General features: G+C 46.0%; 1 protein-coding gene across 2 annotated transcripts in view; it reads left to right on the top strand.

Annotated features, from left to right (window-relative positions):
- Positions 1-1,165: 1,165 nt before the first annotated feature.
- The window catches only part of ELOA (elongin A), a 111,285-nt gene continuing 90,821 nt past the window's right edge, over positions 1,166-21,629 (top strand). Inside the window, exons 1-3 of one of the 2 annotated variants that reach the window (XM_029619953.1) lie at positions 1,166-1,238; positions 5,848-5,904; positions 13,533-13,645. In XM_029619953.1, coding sequence (XP_029475813.1) covers positions 1,212-1,238; positions 5,848-5,904; positions 13,533-13,645 — 197 coding nt within the window. In that variant the 5' untranslated portion in view covers positions 1,166-1,211. Of the gene's footprint in view, positions 1,239-1,538; positions 1,989-5,847; positions 5,905-13,532; positions 13,646-21,629 lie in introns of those variants that run through there. The other variant, XM_029619952.1, reaches the window with a different exon arrangement.

Raw genomic sequence — 21,629 nt, forward strand, 5'->3', positions numbered from 1 at the left:
TCACCGTGAGCGATCCAGGGAATGACTTCCACAGCCCAGCTTCCAGAGGCCCCGCAAGGTTTGCAGTAGAGGAGGACCGGAAGGCTCATCTGCATACTGCTCCCAGCATCCCCCAGGAGAGGAGTCCAGAGGTCACCACGAGCGATCCAGGGATTGACTTCCACAGCCCAGCTTCCAGAGGCCCCGCAAGGTTTGCAGTAGAGGAGGACCGGAAGGCTCATCTGCATACTGCTTCCAGCATCCCCCGGGAGAGGAGTCCAGAGGTCACCGCGAGCGATCCAGGGATTGACTTCCACAGCTCAGCTTCCAGAGGCCCCGCAAGGTTTGCAGTAGAGGAGGACCGGAAGCGCGCGAATCTCGAATCTTTCCATTAACTGAATGAAGATTAATTTAACCGTGGTTTAAGAGGATTGGTAAGTATAGTTTTCAGAAATTTTTGGGCTTATAAAAGTTTGGTGAAAGGTGAAATTAAGGGATATATTCTTTAGAGTTTGTGTGTGTCTGAGGTAAAAAGCAAGCTTGAGATAGTTAATTCTAGTGTCTGTCTTTCCCACCCACTCGTTGGGTTCCCACCCACTAGTTGGGTTCTTTTAAAAAGAAGCATTCTAAGGAATTTGATTAGGTTAGGAGCATAAATAAGCTTATGTAGTTGGCATTTTCAAAAGTACATCTGCTATTTTGTTGCCCAAACCCAGGCCCTACTCTTAAGAACATAAGATTGCCATGCTGCATCAGACCAAGGGTCCATCAAGCCCAGCATCCTGTTTCCAACAAAGGCCAAACTAGGCTCCAAGAACCTGGCAAGTACCCAAACACTAAGAAGATCCCATGCTACTGATGCAATTAATAGCAGTGGCTATTCCCTAAGTAAACTTGCTTAATAGCAGTTAATGGCCTTCTCCTCCAAGAACTTATCCAAACTTTTTTTCAACCCAGCTGCACTAACCACATCCTCTGGCAACAAATTATTCTGTCTCAGTAATATACTATTCCAAACGACAGCACCTGTGTGGGATTCTGATGCTAGGCTTAGGTACCTTCTGCCAGTATTTCCCAACCTTTTCAAGCGCAAGGCCCATCTCCATTAGCAAAGGTGTGGCTTACTACTTGATGTGGGGAACTCGTGCCTAAAAGAACTGGCGTAACCCTAAAAGTCCCCCTTCCAAATTTTAAAAGGGGGAGTGAAGCTCTGAAGCCAGCAGTCTGTCGCGATGGCCCATCTCCTGCTGAAGACAAGTGTAAGAGAGAATACGTGGAGGCTCCGTTAGTCATCTTGCCTGCCACAGCTCGCGGCGGCTGTGAATCATAGGAAGTGCTCAATGCACTCTTCCTGCCCCATTCAGCCTGGGGGCAGATGAGTAGGTGCAGGGCCTAAATCTTCCTCCCCTGCAAGCTGCCACAGGCTGGAGCTCCATGTCTGCCTGCTCTCTGCAGTGGATCGACACCCCGTGCCATGCCACACGGGCTGGGAGCCTGCCTTGTGCTACGACGGGATGGGAGCGCAGGCCCATGCTAGGCAGGAAGAGGGGATGCACACAGTTTTCTGCGCAAGCGTAAATGATTTGGTTAGGAAGCAGAGAAGATCAAACTCCGGATAAAAAGGTTTTGAAGTGCAAGAGGGTCGTCAGCTGCTGAATAGCGAGGAACTGTTTTTCATGTTTACTCAGAAAATACGTGGACATAGACCGGACCCAAAGGGCGCTGCATTAGCAGGGGGCGGAACTGGGGGCATTCGTAGGCCCATGGCGTCACGGCTGCCTCGGTGCCAGGAATGGAAATGGCGCTCTATCCTGTGCACTCGGCAGCACGTCAGCTCCGCTTCCTTTTTCGCACTTGCCAGCAAGCAAAATGGCTACTGTATGCTTGTCTGAATGAGACCGGAAGCTACTTCCGGTTATATTTTGCCAGTACTAAAGATGGCGGAATCGGTGCTGGAAGTTGTAGGGAAGCTGCAGTCGCGACTCTCGGCCAATTCGGAACCGAAAAAGGTAACGAGCTGAATGCCTGAACGCTGCTGCATTTGATGCAGAGGGTCTCGGTCCTTGGAAAGAGGCGGTCTCGCTTTGGGAAAGGAATATGCTGTTTCAAACCGAGGCCAGGATCGCCGGGCAAAATGAAAACAAGGAGACTCCCTGGATGAACGACAAAGTGGTGGGGGGCAGATAGAGCCGCACCTCTGCTCCTCGTACTCTTCTAATGCCGAGTTCTGGGGGGGCGGCAGTTTCATCTATGAAACTTAGGGACAGCAATATCTTTGGATAGACGTTTCTAAGGTCGTTTTATGAAAGGTGTCACAACCGACACAATCTGCCTACGTTTGTATGCTCGCTCACACTGACATATGTGCATCGTAGCAACTTCTAGCCGTGCATGCTGAAACCGTAATGTGCACCCAAGCAACACACTGGCAGGAGGCGGAGGTTTAAAATAACCTTCTTGTGCTAAACTGTCACACTAGCTAAATGCAAAATCGGCCGGGAGATGACAGCATACAAGACTTGGTTCTAACACCTTTTACTGTGCAGCACCTTGAAAACATACTTGTTGTTAGGTCAAATATTTCAATTATATGAAGCAGCTGACCAGCCCCCAAAAGACAGAATAAAAATACCAAATTAAATTAAGAAGACCTAATGGTACTTACAACCATAGGCAATACAATGTAGTTGCTTAGGTCAATGTTAAAGCATTACATTATAAGGTACTTAACAGTGACAATTTGGTTTAATTAGTTTGATCTTTGTAAATTGTTAGTGGTTATTTACATTCAACAGATATGTTTTAGGGAAATACCTACAGTACCTGATTATAATCTACCTCATAGCACCGAAAGGTGGAATATAAATCAAATACATAAAAACCAAGAAAACACGCCAATACTAAAATTAGGAATTTATTGGATAAACAGCCTCTCCCTTTGCTTGTCTTGGTGCTCCACTCTGTGTTTGTACCTTTTTCACGTTGATGATGACTCAGCTGCACAAATGTATGAATTTAATTCAACTGGAAAAGGTACTCAGCAATAGTGCCAATGCTGTGAAAACAATAGTTGGGTTTTGTTTTTCTCACAAAGAACCTCCTAACAAGAAATTAAGCTGAGTTTACAATCTATACATTCTATATACAATTCCTGTATTTTCTAATAATTTGTAATTTTGTTACTTTGGATTTTACTATTCTTTATTCAGTTTAATTGACCACCCTTTGATACAGTGTTGTCAAAGCGGTTTACAATAAAATCCAATAAATTTCAAAAACAACTTAAAACATAACTAAAATATACTAAAAAATAGACAATTAAAATTTCCCTGTACGTTCCAGGATCAGTCCAGACGGTGGGTTATGTCCCCCGTCCAGCAGATGGAGAGGCTTTTAAATGTATGTAGTTTTAGATAATTCTTTTCCTTTCTGAACACTGATGGTGGAAAGGGCTGTGTAGCACTATAAGACCGCAAGCTCTAATCTAGTAGCAGAAAGAGAGGGAATTATTTACAAGCAAATTCTGCTGTGAGGGCTGCAATAAGCAAGTACAAAAGAACGTAAGATACACAATACTGGGTCAGACCAAGAGTCCATCAAGCCCAATATCCTGTTTTGAACAGTGACCAATCCAAGTCACAAGTACCTGGCAAGTACCCAAACATTAGATAGATCCCATGCTACTAATGCTGACAACAAGCAGTGGCTATTCACTATTGATTTAATAGCAGTTTATGGACTTCTCCAGGAACTTATCCAAACCTTTTTTTAAACCCAGCTACATTAACTTCTTTAACCATATCCTCTGGCAATGAATTCCAGAGCTTAATTGTGCGTTTGAGTGAAAAAGAATTTTCTCTGATTTGTTTTAAATGTGCTTCTTGATAATTTCCTTGAGTGCCCCGCTAGGCCTTGTATTATCCGAAAGAGTAAATAACCAATTAACATTAACCTATTCAAGTCTTTTCATGATTTTGTAGACCTCTATCATATCCCCTCTCAGCCATCTCTTCTCTAACCTCTTTAGCCTTTCCTCATAGGGCAGCCATCCCATGCCCTTTATTGTTTTGGTCACCCTTCTTGTATTTTCTCCAGTGCAACTATATCTTTTTTGAGATGCGGCTGCCAAGACTTGCACGTGGTATTCAAGGTGCGTTCTCATCATGGAATGATACAGAGGCATAATGATATCCTCTGTTTTATTTGCATTCCCTTCCTAATAATACCTAAGATTGCTTTTTTGATCGCCACAGCACACTGAGCCGACGATTTTAAAGTATTATCCACTATGATGCCCAGATCTTTTTCCTGGGTGGTAGCTCCTAATATGGAACCTAACATCGTGTAACTACAGCAAGGGTTATTTTTCCCTATATGCAACACCTTGCACTTGTCCACATTAAATTTCATCTACCATTTGGATGCCCAGTCTTCCAGTCTCTGTGCCATCTCTTATCTTTCCCATTCTTTGGGCTGTATTTCCATCCCATTCTATACCGAGATAGACCCAAGACCAATGGCAGGTGGATACCTGGAATATCCTTTTGGAGGTGGTGTAGAGAAAGACTTGGGATAAACCAAAGGATGCTCAGGATGATAACGAAGCACAAAGTGACATTTACAACCCTAAACAACCTTGCTGGGCAGGCTGGAAGGGACATTTGTCTCTCTCTGCCATCACTTATTAGGTTGTCTGTCTCTTCCCCTTTCTTATCAGGTTTTTTCTACTTTCTCTTCCTTTCCTGTCCTATCTTCCCTCTTTTGTGGTTTATTTACCTTTTGCCTCTTTTTGTTCTTTCACTCAAAGGGAAACCTAAAAATTGATTTGTGTGGGTATGAAAGGTTTTACCTGCATTAATCAGCCCTCCCTGAATGCTGCTGAATTCACAATGCATCTCCTTTTGACCATATTGAGAGGAGGCATTCTGGGGATGTAATAACTCCCATAAATTTCATTTTCAGATCTATATTTACTATGAAGGTCGGTATATAAAACTGTTAAATATATCCAGTAGTTTCCATGAAAGGCAGGTGTAAATGTCAAAGTACCTGTGACAAGTTTTAAGCAGAAGTCTGTGGACTTTATCCCATTGCAGGCAGTTTAGAAAGAGTCCCCTCCATGGATAATACAGCCATGTGTACATTATTCTATTTTTCTGTCCATGTTGTAGTTTCCCTTTCCCTTCCTTGTATATTTATATGCATTGTAATTTTGCATTGTTTTAATAATTGTACTCTGGCATTGTATCCAAAGAAGTGGTAAGTATCTATTTAAATCCTTGGGAAATGGTGCTCTTGTTTGTGTGTTTAACACACCCCTTTTCTGGCAGCTTATTTTAATAATATATTTAGTGTTTGAGCACTCAAGCATCTGCCTACAGTTTATTTTTCCCCCTTAAAGTCACTTGAAAGAACAAGAAAATGTGAAAGATCTCTTTGGAGAGGACTGATTTCAAAATCCATGCAGCTCCATGATTAGAGCTGAAATTTTATCCTGAGTGAGTAAAGGAACTTTTTATATAAAGATATTCTTAACAAAGAGATGCCAATACATGTAAACAGGTTTCTGGACGGGCCCATCTCTTCAATCCCCGGAACCATTAGGCATTAAAATAATCATCGATGGTAGAATAGTGTGAGGTTATGTGGATTGCATAATGGCGAGGTTTGACATTTTCTAGGGGAGGAGGGCAAGGTTTGGTAGCAGATTCCAACCTTTCTGACGCCTGCACATATAATTGCACTGTTGTTAGGCTGCAGGTTGCTGCTGCTAAAATAATTAATTGTGAGTGACCATTCAGTTTTCTCATGTGTGTTTTCCATTTGTCAGTACCATCTTAATCTTTATTTTATATTCTTTTTTGGCAGCTGCTGAAAAGTCTGAAGAGGTTAGCGGAATTGCCAGTCACAGTTGATATCCTTGCGGTAAGAAATGCTCTAAACTGTCATTTCTCACTAGTTTACCTTTCCAGTCTGTGAATGCGTGATGGCAGGAAAATGCTGTGAGAGGGGAGCAAGCCCTTCCCTTTTAAATGTAGAAAGCACTTATCTGACTCTCTCCACGCCTCCCCAACCCTGCAGCTCGTGCTGTCATTCTGTCTCACTATTTCTCTTGTTCCCTCAACAAGATTTCTAATCTTTACTTTCCCTGTTCGTACCCGGATCAGTCCAGACTCCTGGGTTTGGGGCCCCCCCCCCAGCAGATGGATACAGAAGTTTAAGAACAAACTCCGCCTTATCTAGGCTGGTGCCACCTACAGTCTGGCAGTATTCTTCTGTCTCCAGCAGGTGGAGGACGTGCTAAACCTACGGTCTGAGTTAGGGCCTAGCTGTTTAGTTAGGGTTAGACAAAGTAATTTAATTTAAAAAAAAAAAAAAAAAAAGTTGTCAGGGACCAGTTTTTTCCTTGTAGGAGGCAGACCCCAGTGTGTTCCTGCAGGTTGAGGTCTCCTGCCTCCCAGGGGGTTGTGAGGTCCTGAGGGGACCATCCCCCCTGGTTCCAGAGGCTGTAGCTGTTGTGGGTTGAGGACCCTGCAAACAATGCTTAGACTACTGGGGGTGATACCGGGGAGCCCGGCTCTCTCCCCCCCAGTAGGTTCAGGACCCAGAGGCACCGGACAGGTACTTTAAAAAAAACCAAAAAAACACCCACCCCCCTCCCCCAACAAAAACCTCTTGCTGTCCTTTATTTTTTGGCGCGGCTCTTCTCCGGGATTATCCCGATCGCGGGAGTGGGGGTGGTTTTCCGCCGTTTCGCCGTGTTTTCGGAGTGTGGGGAGTCTTTTTATTACATATCCATGCGTTGGGCCGCGTGTCAGGCCTGCGGCACGGCGCATGCACGACTGTCCAAAGACAGCCTGTGCACCGCATGTGTCTCCAGGGGTGAGGTAGCCTCTGCAGCCCCGAAGGGGGTCATGCTTCGGGTCCAGACGGTGATGGGCGCATTTGGGGAGCTGCCGGGGACAATCCCTGCTCCGTTCCTCAGCAGCGCGGGTCCTGATGCCATTTTGGGTCCCCTGAGATTGGCGGCTCTGTCTTTGGGCGCCATTTTGCCTCCATTCGCGCCCATGGTTTCGGCAGCTCAGGCTGCACATGGAGAGGAGGATCTTCCTCCCAGTCTGTCACCGCAGCGCAGAGTCCCTGAGGGGGATAGGGTCGCGGAAGACAGCAGATCTCAGCCTGCAGATGCTGCTGTAGGGGATGCGGACAACACTTCTTCAGATTCGTCGTTCTCCTCAGAATTTGTTCTTCTCATGCATAAGGCCTTTAAGGCCCGCAAGGCGGGTAAAAAGAGGCCTCTCATTCCGGACTCCCAGCCTCGGCCTTCTAAGCGGGCTTGGACTCCGCAGGACGCGCATCCTCTGCTAGAGCAGTGGCCGAAGCATTTCAGAACCCCAGTGACTGATTCCGAGTCGTCTTCGGAATCGGAGGGTAAGGATGACGGGGATTTGCCCTCTCATCCCCCGAGGGGGGTGGAGGGAAACTCCGAACGGCAGCAGGGAGGACTACGTGGAGCCCACGCGCCAGACAGTGATGATCCAAAGGTGGTCCGGCTTTTTCGCAGGGATGAGCTACGACCTCTTATACCTACTATCCTGGGGGAACTAGGCATTCAGCTCCCTCAAGAGGAGTCTCGGCTTGGCGCTATGTACCCTGTGGTGTTGGGTCTCCGGGGGCCTCCTACATCCTTCCCTTTCCATTTTTCAGCCACAGACTTACTTTTTAAGGAGTGGGACACTCCAAACTTGGGACTGAAGATGGCTAAGGCCATGGATAAGCTGTATCCCTTACCTGAGGAGGCCTTGGAACTTTTGAGGGTTCCCGAAGGTGGATTCAGCTGTGATGGCAGTCACAAAGAAGACCACCATTTCGGTTACAGGGGGCACAGCCCTGAAGGACCTACAAGATTGTAAGCTGAAAGTCCAGCTTAAAAAGATATTTGAAGTCTCTGCCCTGGGGATTCGGGCAGCGATATGTAGTAATGTTTTGTTGCAAGCAGGTCTCCGTTGGGTCCAGCAGCTCCTGGCCAGCGAGTCTTTCTCCCAGAAAGAAGACCTACAGACAGGGCGTCTGGAGGCTCTCATTGCCTATAGTGCGGATGCCTTTTATGATTTGCTTCGCACGTCTGCCAGGACCATGGTGTCAGTGGTGTCCGCTCGGCGTCTTTTGTGGCTCCGGAACTGGGCAGCAGACGTGTCTTCGAAGGCTAAGCTAGGTTCCTTGCCATTTAAAGGTAAGCTCCTTTTCGGTAAGGAGCTGGAGGACCTAGTCCAGTCCTTAGGCGAGAATAAGGGGCATTGTCTACCGGAGGATAAGCCGAAGTCGAGAGGAGCTTTCCCCTCCAGGTCTCGATTTTGCGACTGACCCGGACTTCCAGAGGATCGGTTTCTTCCTTTTGTTACAATGCCAGTAGGCAGCAGTCCTACATGCTGTCCTTTCGGGGGCGGCGTTTTGGTAGACCTGCTTTCGGCCAGGGGGTGCTGGGGGGAAAGACTTCGCAATGATGGGCAGCCGGTTCATTCCTCGGGTCCAGTAGTGGGCGGCAGACTAACACTGTTCTACGAGGAGTGGGCCCAAATCACGTCGGATCAGTGGGTCCTCTCTGTGATAAGACACGGTTACGCATTAGATTTTGCAAGTATGCCCCGCCAGCAGTTCCTGGTCTCTCCCTGCGCCCAGGCACTAAAGCGCAGAGTGGTTCAAGAAACGCTGCAGAGGCTGCGCGAACTTGGAGCCATTGTTCCGGTGCCATCGGAGGAGCTTTGAAGGGGTCGGTACTCCATTTATTTCATGGTCCCCAAGAAAGAAGGAAATTTTCGACCCATTCTGGATCTCAAGCGAGTCAACAGATGTCTATGGATTCCTCGATTCCGGATGGAAATGCTCAGATTGTTCATTGCTTCGGTGAGACGAGGGGAATTTCTGGATCTCACCGAGGCCTATCTACATATCAGCATCCAAGCAGATCATCAACGTTTTCTACGTTTCTCCATTCTGGGGCATCACTTTATTTTATTTATTTATTTAAAAACTTTTCTATACCGTCGTTTAGTAATGCACCATCACAACGGTTTACAATTAGGCACAAAATAAGTTTGGTTTATACATTATCCAGAAGGTGCCAAAAAAATTTTCGGTTACATGTTTCAATAATATATATACTAAGTGGAGAGTGGGTTGGAATTTCCATTTATATGAATAATAGGATAATCATATACGTTCTATACTGTCCTTCTCTTAAATTAATACTTACTTTATTATTTTCATCACAATTAAGCAATTATGCTTTTGGGTGACTTTCAGCTGTGTGTAGGTGTTCTTATTCATTGACCTCACTGTGAAAGGCTTTTTTGAAGAGCCAAGTTTTAAAACTTTTTTTGAAGAGTTTTAAATCTTTCATTCATTAGTCTTAATTCGAGTGGTAATGCGTTCCATAATATTGGCCCTGCTAAGGATAGTGCTCTCTCTCTCTCTAACTTGGGTCAGTTTTGCTGTTTTGACCGAGGGAATGGTTACTAGGGCTTTATTGGCTGATCTGAGATTTCTCTGGGGGACATGGAATCACAGGGCAGTGTTTAACCAATCGTCATTTTCGTCATTGATTAGTTTATGAATTGTGCATAGCATTTTAAATTGGTAGCCAGTGTAAATCTGCAAGAGTTTCAGTTCCAGGCGCTTCCATCTGGTCTGGCCATGGCACACAGAACCTTCACCAAGATTATGGTCGTGGTGGCAGCACAGCTCCGCAAGGAAGGATATCTGGTCCACCCGTACTTTGACGATTGGCTGATCCGAGCAAAGTCGGAGGTGCATTGTCAGGAAGCGGTCCGTCGGGTGCTACAGTTGCTACGAAACCTTGGTAGGGTAGTCAACCTGTCCAAAAGTCGACTGACTCCCTCACAGTCTCCGGAGTTTTTGGGAGCTTTATTCGACACTCGTCAGGGCACGGTATCCCTCACGGAAGAGCATGTGAACAAACTTCAAGTCAGGTTCGGGCCTTGCTAGCCAAGTCTCCTCCAATAGTTTGGGATTATTTACAGGTGCTGGGTTCCATGTCCTCGACTTTGGAATTAGTTCCTTGGTCTTCCGCTCACATGAGGCCTTTGCAATCCGCGTTCTTCTCCCATTGGAACCCAGTTTCAGAACAGTTTCGTCTTCCGTTGCCCCTGACGGGATACGCTCGCTCCAGTCTGGCCTGGTAGCTCAACCCGGACAATTTACGGCGGGGAGTGCCCTTGGTAATTCCGGATTGGACGGTGGTCACCACAGATGCCAGCCTTTATGGCTGGGGAGTGGTTTGTCAGCGGATGTCAGTGCAGGGCAAGTGGTTCTCGCAAGAAGCTCGGTGGTCCATCAATCGCCTGGAGACCAGAGCGGTAAGGTTGGCTCTGCAGGTGTTTCTTCCGATTCTCCGGGGCAAGTCTGTGTGCATCCTCTCCAACAATGCGACTACGGTTGCTTATATCAACCGTCAGGGAGGAACAAGGAGTCGACCGGTAGCGTTAGAAGCTCGGTTGCTGATTTCTTGGGTGGAACGGAACTTGTTCAGCATAGCGGCCTCCCACATTGCCGGGGTCGACAAGGTTCCAGCGGACTTCCTCAGTCGACATTGCATAGATCCTGGAGAATGGGAACTCGCGGATGAAGCCTTTCATCACATTTCTGCTTGTTGGGGAATACCCTGTGTGGACCTGATGGAGACGTTCAGGAACGCCAAGGCGCTATGCTTCTTTGCCCGCCGCAGGGAACCGTGCGCAGAGGGCATGGACGCTCTGGTTCTCCCCTGGCCAGTGGATGTCCTACTGTATGTGTTTCCTCCTTGGCCACTCATCGGCTGAACTCTTCGCAGAATAGAAGTGCATCCGTCTGAGGTAATTCTCGTCGCTCCCGAGTGGCCAAGGCGTCCGTGGTTCGTGGATCAATCTGGCCATCGACAGTCCCCTGAGATTTCCGGATCTGCATGACCTTCTCCATCAGTGTCTGGTTTATTTCGTTCAGGTCGAATGCTTTTGTCTAGCGGCATGGCTTTTGAGAGGAAACATCTGAAGTCCCAGGGGTATTCGGATGCGGTGGTATCTACAATGTTGCAGTCCCATAAGGTCTCCACTTCCTTGTCTTATGTCAGGGTCTGGAAGGTTTTTGATGCTTGGTGTCTCGCCAGGGGCGTTGTGTCTACCTGGGCGGGAGTCTCAGAAGTCTTGAGCTTCCTTCAGGATGGTTTATCAAAGGGCTTGTCCTGGAGTTCTTTACGAGTGCAGGTGGCCATGCTCTGTTCCTTGTGCGGTAACATACATGGGCTAAGCCTAGCGGGGTGAAGCATTTGAGACCTCCTGTATGGGAACAGTGTCCATCTTGGAATTTGAATTTGGTTCTTAAAGCCTTGTGTTCGGCATCCTTTGAACCTTTGCGTAGGGTGACTTTGAAAGATCTCGCCTTGAAGGTCGTATTTTTGATGGCGATTGCCTCCGCTCGCCGACTGTTGGAGCTTCAAGCGTTGTCGTGAAGGGAGCCCTTCTTGAGGATTTCTGATTCGGGCGTTTCCCTGCGTACGGTTCCATCCTTTCTTCCCAAGGTGGTGTCATCTTTCCATTTGAATCAGTCAGTGGAGCTGCCAGCTTTCTCTGATCAAGACTGGTCGGACCCCGATTATAAGGATTTAAGGAAGTTGGATGTTTGCCGAGCTTTGCTCCGCTACCTGGAACTTACCAATGAGTTCAGGGTTTCAGAGTATCTCTTTGTGCTCTGGAGTGGACCTCGTCAGGGTAATATGGCTTCTAAGACCACGATAGCTCGTTGGTTAAAGGAAGCCATAAATTCTGCTTATTTGTTAAGTGGGTGGCCATTGCCAGTGGGCCTTCGGGCTCACTGTACTTGATCTCAAGCTGCTTCCTGGGCGGAAAGTCATCAGGTGTCACCCGAGGAAATATGTAGAGCGGCTACATGGAAGTCGCTCCACACCTTTGCTAGACATTACCGTTTGGATGTTCAGGCGTCAGGGACATGGACGTTCGGAGCTGGGCCTCTCCGGATCCCATCCCAAGTAGACAAAGCTCTGGTACATCCCAGGAGTCTGGACTGATCCGGGTATGTACAGGGAAAGGAAGATTAGTATCCTTACCTGATAATTTTCGTTCCTATAGTACCACGGATCAGTCCAGAGTCCCACCCTATTTAGGGTCTTATCAGTTTGGAGAGTCCACGCTCTTGTATTCCTGTCTAGTTTTTTGCAGACCGATTGCGTAATTCTGCAGCCCATGGGTGCTGATCCCATCTGGGGGTTCCAGAGCTAATTTTTTCCGGTTGTTCAGTTATGCCCCCTCACTTTTAAAAAAAGACTTAAAACTTGGCTTTTCTCTCAAGCCTACGATTGAGTATATCCACAAATCCCTCCTCCAGGTCTATGCCATATAATACCTCTTAGCTCAACAACTAAAGAATTAATTTTCCAATCCATCTAGTCTATTTTGCAGATATCTTATTCATACTGATTCTTTTAAATCGCCTGTATATAACACGTCTATTACTACTGTTGTTTTTAATGTTATTTGTTATTAGTATTTATTCAATTTTCTCCAAGTTCATTTTTTCCATGTAAGACCCGCATGTTAAGTCACTCCAATGTTATATGTAAACCGAAATGATTAGCAACATTGTTGCTAGAATTTCGGTATATAAAAAATGTTAAATAAATAAATAAATTTGGGTTTTTTTATAATCCATTCTGCTTTGACATTAAGTAATACTGCCAGACTGTAGGTGGCACCAGCCCAGATAAGGCGGAGTTTGTAGTTAAACTTCTGTCTCCATCTGCTGGGGGGGGGGGGGGGGGGCAAACCCAGGAGACTGATCCGTGGTACTACAGGAACGAAAATTATCAGGTAAGGATACTAATTTTCCTTTAGTGACCCTTCAGACAGCTCGCTCTGGAGGTCTGTGGAGTGGACTCTTCCCCCACGAGACAGTGGTGGAATCTGCTGGCAGTTCTGCACTATAAGCCTACAGCACTGATGTATCCTTTTTAATTGGCTTGTCCTGGGCTGGGTTGCTAAAGTTTGGTAAAAGGAGATGGATATAGCCAGTGGTCTGGCTCTTTTCTGATCTGCCATGTAGCCTGTGCTCCTGGAACCTGGACCTCTGCACCAAAGGAAAGTATTGGTTTCTATGTGTCTATATTTGTTCTTAGAGATTCTGTCTACTTTGAGGCCTGGAGACTCACTAATTCTCCTGTACCCTCAATAAGATTTCTAATCTTTACTTTTCTTATATGTGTTATGTGAGCTTCCTGATTGTAGCTTTCTTTTATTTAAAAACCTATATTTCTGATCCCTCTTTGTCTCCCTTCTGAATGAACGTTTGTTCCAATTCTCTGTAGATGCTGAGCATCAGCAGTTACCTACCAGTCTCAAACATGTTACTGCATACAGTGTTTGCACTGCAGTTTCTGCTGCATTGCATCTGAGTCTGTAATGGTCAGTCCAGTAGTCAGGGAACCCATTGTTTTTGCCAGGCAGTTCTCCTCTGACCTCAGATGTGTGCTGCTAATTCTTCTGCAGGAGACAGGTGTGGGAAAGACCGTGAACAGCTTGAGGAAACATGAGATAGTTGGAGACTTTGCTAAGAACCTTGTGGCCCGTTGGAAGAAGCTGGTTCCACAGGAGGTAGAGCGGTGAGTTCTCTCCCCTTTTTTGGGGACTATTAGTTTCCTCCTGCTCTTTTTGGGCATCCATCTCATTTGGAACTGGCCTGTCTTGGGCTATGGTGCCATGAGCCTTCACTTATAGCTACTTGGGATTTTCTCCCTAATTTTATAATCACTCAGCTTATTCCTATCATTGCAGTGACAGAGCATAGCTCCTTCCAGATCCTGACTCCCTTGCCCCCCTCCAATGGCTATAAACCCTGTTTCCCAGCATCTATAGTTAGCCAAAAAGTAGAAGACAAGATCAGGGTTTGAGTTCTTCTGGATGGCCAGTGAGCTGCCAAACTGGTACTGGTTTCCTTTTTATTGTGCTTGTTAAGCTTTTTTCACGTCTAAAGTGAGCTACAACTTGATCTGTACTGCATATAAAAAAAAAGATTTCTCTGCTGTAGCTGCCATCTTAAGAGCTTTCCTTCGTCCCTGCAGCTGCAGGAGACAGAGCCCTTATATATGATGACTGAACTAGATGATAAAAGGAATCTATTTCTTTCTGTGTATCTCAAAGGCTGAACCTTTGTGGCAGAAAAGGCTTCATTCTCTGTGGGACTGTGTGTCTTAATGTTAGGAAAGTCCCAAGTGAGGCAAATCCAACAGTTTATCTCTGTTCTACTTCACATGAGATCTATTGCTCTTTTTTTTTTTTGTTGCTGCCTACAACACGTAGGCAGCGAAGCTTGGATTTTCTGTTGATAGCCTGGCTAATTCAGCCAGCTTGACGGGGTGACATCATCTGGTGCTCGTGTGGACTCTCTCTCAAAGAATTTAAAGCTTTGCTCTGCTGTGCCGCGTGGCACTTCCTGCGCAAAGTGCATAATCGGTCTTCTCAGTCTTCTTTTTTCTGCGCTCACGCACAGATGTTTCTTTCCTCTCATTGCATCTCCTCATAGTTTGGAAGGTTTTTTTTCCTCTGCTTTTCGCTCTAGCGATCCCTCAGGATAGCACTGAAAAATGTTTCTATCGTGTCAAAAAAAGCCTGGTTTCAAATATTGTCAGTGTGGGCACATAATGTCTGTCACTGACAATCATAACTATTGCTACATCTGTCTGGGCCTGGATCACGACCAGGCATTGTGTCGTGACTCTGGTCGAATGTCATCATTGGTGCAAAAACAAAGAGTTGTGAAGATAGCTTCCTTAGGATACAGGGAGGGAGCTTCATAGGCAGTTATGCGCCTTCCCCGACATGTTCAATGCAATCTTCCCTAGGCCCTAAACTCCCTGCCCATGATGTGCACAGGAGATCCGCTTCGATGGAACCGCAGATAAAATCGAAGGACAAACACTGTCCTCAAGACATCAGCAATGGTGGGTCAAAAGGTTGCTCTGGCACCTATTAAATCCTAGCTGAAACCTATGGAGCACTGCAGGCATCCTTCGAGTGCAGGTGCATTGTCTGCCTTGTCAAAGTTCTTGCATTGACACACTGACCAGGCTGGAGCGTCGATTTTGAAGCAACATAAACATTGCTAGGATACATCTACGCAAGCGACCCTAAAAACATCACAAAAGAAGGATTGCATCGCTCCCGCCCTAGCTTATGATGGGTCGATGCAGACTGGGAAGGGACTTGCAACTCAGGAGGTCTCGATGCAAGCTACCATGCACACCATGACTCACGGCGCATTGATGCAAAAACGGCTACCCTCCAGGCATTCCGACACCGTCACTGTGCAACACGTTGTTCCCTTGGTGCATGTGTTGTCCATTTGATGACGGACACAGATCTGTCTCCTCTGATCAGGCTGAAGTGTCACAGGAGCCTCAAATCCCACAGCACAAGAAAATAAGAGTGGGTCCTTCCTCATCCTCTGACCGTAGATACAGTTTGGATCAGATTCTGGATATTTTATTTCACCCACCTTGGACTTTCCCTTCCAAACCTCTCTGTCAGTTCCAGGTTGTCATCCTCCTCAGGGAGAACATATTCATGCCCTAGGGACTATGATTTCCAGGAGGAACTTTCTTCAAGAGACAAGTGGGCTGGACCAGATAACTATTCATGGGATCAGAGGCAGCCGCCCTTGGATATTTATTTAGAATATTTTTATTTAGAATTTTTTATATACCGACAACCGTTTGCACATCGTATCGGTTTACAAGTAACTATAACTATGTAAAAAGGAACTAAAAAACTAATAAAGAAACGGAGTAACAATTTACAAGGTTCAATGGCATATAGTCGATAAACTGATTAGAGAGCTGGGTAGGCAAAGGAAATTTTACAGGATTTTCTACAAAGCATTAGGGTAGCAAAAATAGGTTTCAGAAAGGAGTGTTAGCGGAAGGGGGAAGAATGGAGTAAAATAAGCAGTTTAACGAAGTGTTGGCCCAGGGGGGAAGTAGCAGAATGTACAAGGTTATTCAAAGAAAAAAGTACTATACACAGCTCAGGGAGTCATCAGGAAGGTTGGTTAACGTGGGATGGGTGGGCCTGTAGGAACAGCCAAGCTTTTTTTTTTTTTTTAATTTGGGTGTAGAGGTTTCAGTACGTAAGGCTGGGGGCATGGAATTCCAAAGGGTGGGGCCAGCCAGAGAAAAGGCTCTGTTCATTGTAGAGATAAGTTTAGTAGATTTGATAGAGGGGGGTGCGGAGTGTTTCTTGGAGGGCAGAGCGAGTTGGTCTAGTAGATGTGCGAGGAAGTAGAGGGGGGTTGATCCAGTGGGTGTTTTCATTAGTGATGCTTTTATGTATGAGAGAAATAACTTTAAAAAGGATTCGGGATTGAATTGGTAGCCAGTGGAGCTCGATAAGAGTTGGTGTGATGTAGTCACGTTTTTTGGAGTTAGTGAGGATACGTGCTGAGGCATTCTGTAGGAGTTGTAATGGTTTGGTATATGTGGCGGGGAGGCCAATGAAGAGTGCATTACAGTAGTCTATTTTGGAAAAAATAATAGACTGTAATACTGTGCGAAAGTCAGTGAAGTATAGAAGGGGTCTGAGTTTTTTGATAGTTTGTAATTTGAAATAGCAGTCACTTAGGATAGATTTAATGAAGGGTTTGAGAGAGAGCTGGTTGTCAATAAGGACACCCAGGCTACGGGTGTGGGTGGGGAATGACGTAGTGGAGTAAGCGAGGGGAATGGTGGGTGGTGGATGTTTGGAGATGATGAGGAGTTCAGTTTTTTGGGGGTTAAGAGCAAGGTGCATGTCGGTGAGTAGTTGGATGATAGAGGTCAGGCATGATTCCCAGTTTTGAAGAGCGGTTTGGAGGGAGTCGGTAAAGGGGAAAAGAATTTGGACGTCGTCTGCGTAGATAAAATGTTTAAAGCCAAGATTGGTAAGGAGGGTGGTGAAGGGAAGCATGTAAATGTTAAATAGAGTGGAGGAGAGAGAGGAGCCCTGGGGAACACCTCGGTCAAGGCTAATTGGGTCAGATTCATTATTATCGGTGGAGACTGTGCAGTGACGATCTTGTAAGTATGATTTGATCCAGGAGAAAGCGGTGCCAGAAATTCCAATGTTACTAAGGATGTTGATTAAAATAATGATTCACAGTATCAAATGCGGCAGAGATGTCTAACATGGCAAGAAGAAAAGAGTTCCCTGTGTCGAATCATTTGATAATGGTGTCAGTCAGGGATAGTAGCAATTTTTCGGTGCTCAGATTTTTTCGGAAGCCGTATTGTGTGGAGGGAAGAATGTTGTGGTGTTCGAGGTAATCAGATAGGCGAGCATTGACTAATTTTTCTAAGATTTTAGATAGGAAAGGAAGATTGGAGATAGGTCTGAAATTGGCTAGGATAGAGGGGTCAAGGATGGGTTTGACCACAGCTTGCTTTAGAATGTTGGGGACTATGCCTTGTTCTAAGGAACGGTTGCAGATAGATGAGAGCGGTTTGGCGATAGTTTTGGGAATAGCTAGGAGGAGTTTGGTAGGGATGGGAGGAGGATCTTATCTTTTTTAAGATATTTTCAATTTCAAGCGAAGAGGATGAGTCAAAGGCCGAGAGGGTAGCTGAAAGATTGAAAGTAGGCAGTGTCACAGTGTTTGGGTTAGAAACGTGCGGTGAGAGAAGAGACTTTGGTTTGGAAGAAGTGTGCAAGTTCATTGCAGCGATTTTTTTGAGGTGGGTGTTAGTGGTTGAGTGGGGGTAGAGCTGGTGAGATTGGAGATCATCGTGAAGAGCGCCTTGAGATTGTATTGGAAACTATGAATCTTTTTGGCGTAGTATTCTCGTTTGGTCGAGAGAGTGGCTTTCCTGTATTGGCGCATGAGTTGGTAGTAGGCAGTTTTGGTTGCTGGGGAGGGATGTTTGCGCCAGCGCCGTTCTGAGGAGGGTTTTGAGATTCTTGAGCTCAGTAGAATACCATGGTTTTTTATTTGGAAGGGCAGGTTTAATGGTTTTTGCAGTGATAGGTCAGAGTTTGTTTGCTATGTTAAGGGTGGTATCAATCCATGAGGTGAAGGCGTTTTCGGCTGAAGTGAGATCAAGTTGGTTAGGGACGTCTGAGCATGCTATTGTAAGGGTGTCTAGCATGCATGATTTACGGTATTTGAAGGATTGTGCCTGGGTTGGGGCGGGGAGGGGGGGTGGATGGATATACTATCAACTAGGGATGTGCATCGTTTTTTTTTTTTGATGAATGGAAATATCGTACGATATTTCCTAATTCGTCCTGTATCGGGAAACTGATAAAACGATTGCACTTTCCCTGAATTTTCGTAAAAAATCATTTTTCGGCTTACTGCGCACTAACATAGAACCGTGAGTGTGCACTAATGGGAGTTAGCGAGCAATAAGCCGAAAACGATTTTTCATGGAAAAAAAAATGCTGATCCGCGGGAATATGAGATTTTCCCGGGGCCACACGAAACCGAAAGCGGAAACGATCGGGCATACGATTCACATCTCTACTATCAACAGCTGTACACCCTCAGGGAAGGCGTTCTCCTTCTACTGTTGTCATGGAAAAGCAGCGGGCTCCTTTGGAACCTCCAACAAGCCATGGAGCAGATCTTGTCAATCATAAAAAATCTGTTCTTCTTGCTTTACCCAGCAATTCCCATCCCATATTCCAGGGCTGGGTGGAGAAGAGAATGAGGAGCATCCCCCTTTTTCTCTGGTAGAACCCATATCTCCAGAACGGAATAGACTGGACGAATCTAATCCACCATCACTGCAATTGAAACATCCGGATTCTCCACCAGACCAATCGCCTACCAGCTCTACAGGTATCCCATCTGACCCTCCGGAAGAACCTCCAGATCACTCTTCTCTGGAGGATCTGACCTATTCTCGCTTTGTCGAAAAACTTGGAAACTTGCTGAGGGTGGAGGTCTGAAAACTTCCAGACTATAGGGAGGAAGTTTTCGGGATCCTAAAGATCCTGGAAGTTCCAGCTAAACCTTTTGCGCTACCATCTCATAAGGTGCCACTTTAAAAAATGTGGGAGCCCCCTCATTCCAACCTTCCTGTCTCCAGAAAGCTGGATTTAAAGTTTCAATTATAGATGTCTTTGACGTATGGGGTTGTCCAACTACCACACACATCAGTCATCGTTGATTCAGTGCTGAAGGAGGGATTACGACACCTGTTGAGGGCAGTGTATGAATCCTTTGAAACGTCTTCCTGCACCTCTGCAACCTCCATTGATGCATAGTGTAGCTCTGTTACAGTTCCATCAGGGAGGATGTTCATGACAAACTAGCAAACCTACCTTGTTCAGGCGAGAATCTTTTTGGCCACAAACTGAAGGAGACGGTATCCTGAATTAAAGAACAAAATGTTGCGGTACAGTCCTTGTCAATGTCATTGGATTCCCAAGCCACAGTGAAGAGGTTTTATCCTCAGTATTGAAAACCGTATTACCAGAGGAAGCCGTTCAAGCAGTTCCCACCCTTCAGGTCGCAGTCATAGCATTTTCAGCAACCCCGCCCACAGTCCCAACCTACTCAACCTAGAGGATGTCAGAGAGACTGCAAGCAGCAAAAACCATTGCAGCCATCAGTCTTGAAGCTCCCACCAGTCTTTTTGAAAACAGCTCAGCTACATCTTCACTTAGCAGTGGGAGGTAGGATTTGCCATTTTCCCTTGGAATGGAATTTAAATAACATCAAATCAGTGGGTTCTAAAGATCATCCATGAGGATTTTCATCTGAATTTCTGGATCAAGCCTTCACTTCCCTACCACACCAGACAATTGAAGGATGCTTCTCAACTGCCTTTGCTGGAATAGGAGGTCCAGACCTTGCTCCGCCAGAAGGCCATCCAACCGGTAGTGAAACACTGGATCAATACCACAGTACTTATTCCGAAATGCTCAGGAGGACTCAGGTTCATTCTAGACCTAAGATTCCTGAACAAACACCTTCAGAAGGAAAAATTCAAGATGATTTTCCTCAAGTCGATCCCACTGTTCATTCAAAAGAGTGACTGGATGTGTTCTTTGGATATCAAGGACACCTACACTCACATTCCAGTATACCCTTCCTGCTGGCAATTCTTTTGCTTCCAGGTAGCTTCGAAGCACTACCAGTACAAAGTCCTCCCCTTTGGTCTTTCCTTGGCTTCCAGAGTCTTCACCAAATGTCTGGCTGTGGCAGTGGCTCATTTAAGATGCTAGAGAATTTGGATTTTTCCCTACCAGGACAAGTGGCTGATAATTTCCCCCAACTAAGTGTCCCAACAGGCACATCTGCAAATGATGATCACTTGTCTGGAATCTCTAGGGTTCCTCATCAACTACGAGAAATCAGTACTCAAACTGACCCAGATACTACAATTCATAGGAGCCAGGGTACACTCCACTTATGAGCGTTCTTTCCAGAAGAGAGGATCTGAGAATCTGCAAATCAGAGGTGAGAGTGCTCCAGGTCCTTGTTATTCTAGGACACATGGCAGCAGCCATTCATGTTGTACCAGACACTCTACTGCATATGCAGTGCCTTCAGTGGAACTTGAAGTCTCAATGGACCCAATTCTGCCAACCAATGAACAAAAAGGTAAACTTGTCAGACTCCATGTGAAGAGAGACACATTGGTAGTTAAAACTGGGGGAACTAGCAATCGGAGCCCCTGTTCAGGAATTTCCTCAGTTTCATCCTCTCCATTGATGTATCCACACAAGGTTGGGGGGCTCATCTTCTTCACTACAAAACACAAGGTCTATGGTCTGTGGAGAAACAGTACCACCAGATCAAATTGCTAGAATTTGGGGCCAATAGATACTCTATTGGCCTGACTCATCTATTACAGGGCCACACCCTAATGATTCACACAGACAATCAAGTGGCCATGTTCTATGTGAACAATAAGGGAGGCTCTGGTTCCTGGCTCCTCTGCAGGGAAGCAGTATGGATATGGGAGTGGTCCATCGAGAGCCTGATGACCCTGCATGTAATGTATCGACCCGGTGTGGCAAACACATTGGCAGACTGCCTAAGCAAGGTCTTCCACCCTTCAACTAGTCAATGGCCGACAGAATTTTCCTACAGTGGGGCCACCCTTGGATAGATCTTTTCGTGTCTGAGCATAATCGGAAAGTAACTCAATTCTGTTCTGTCTGCCCCAGCTGCCTCAGACGCAGGATGCCTTTCTCCTGTCCTGGTCGAGGGGTCCACTATATGCCTTTGCCCCAAAACCTCTCATCTCAAGGATGGTTCAATGATGAATCGGGACGAAGCCGAATGATACTCGTAGCACCTGTGTGGCCGAGACAACCGTGGTATGCATACCTGGTGCAGTATTCCGAGAGCCATCCAATATATCTGGGTCAGGACCCAGATCTCCTAACCCAAGAAGTAGGGCTCCCTACTCCATCCTCTTCATTCTTCCCCTCACTTAACAGACTGGATGTTGAATGTGAAATCTTGCAAAACTTAGCTCTTCCAACTGCTATTCAACAGATTATCATAACGGCAGGGAAGCCTTCAACTAGGCAAAATTATTCCTTCAAGTGGAAGCGATTATGTAGGATGGTGTAACCATCAATGGATTAGCCCCTTTTTAT

The sequence above is a fragment of the Rhinatrema bivittatum genome, chromosome 11 (genome assembly GCF_901001135.1).
Source record: "Rhinatrema bivittatum chromosome 11, aRhiBiv1.1, whole genome shotgun sequence".
Lineage (NCBI taxonomy): Eukaryota > Metazoa > Chordata > Amphibia > Gymnophiona > Rhinatrematidae > Rhinatrema > Rhinatrema bivittatum.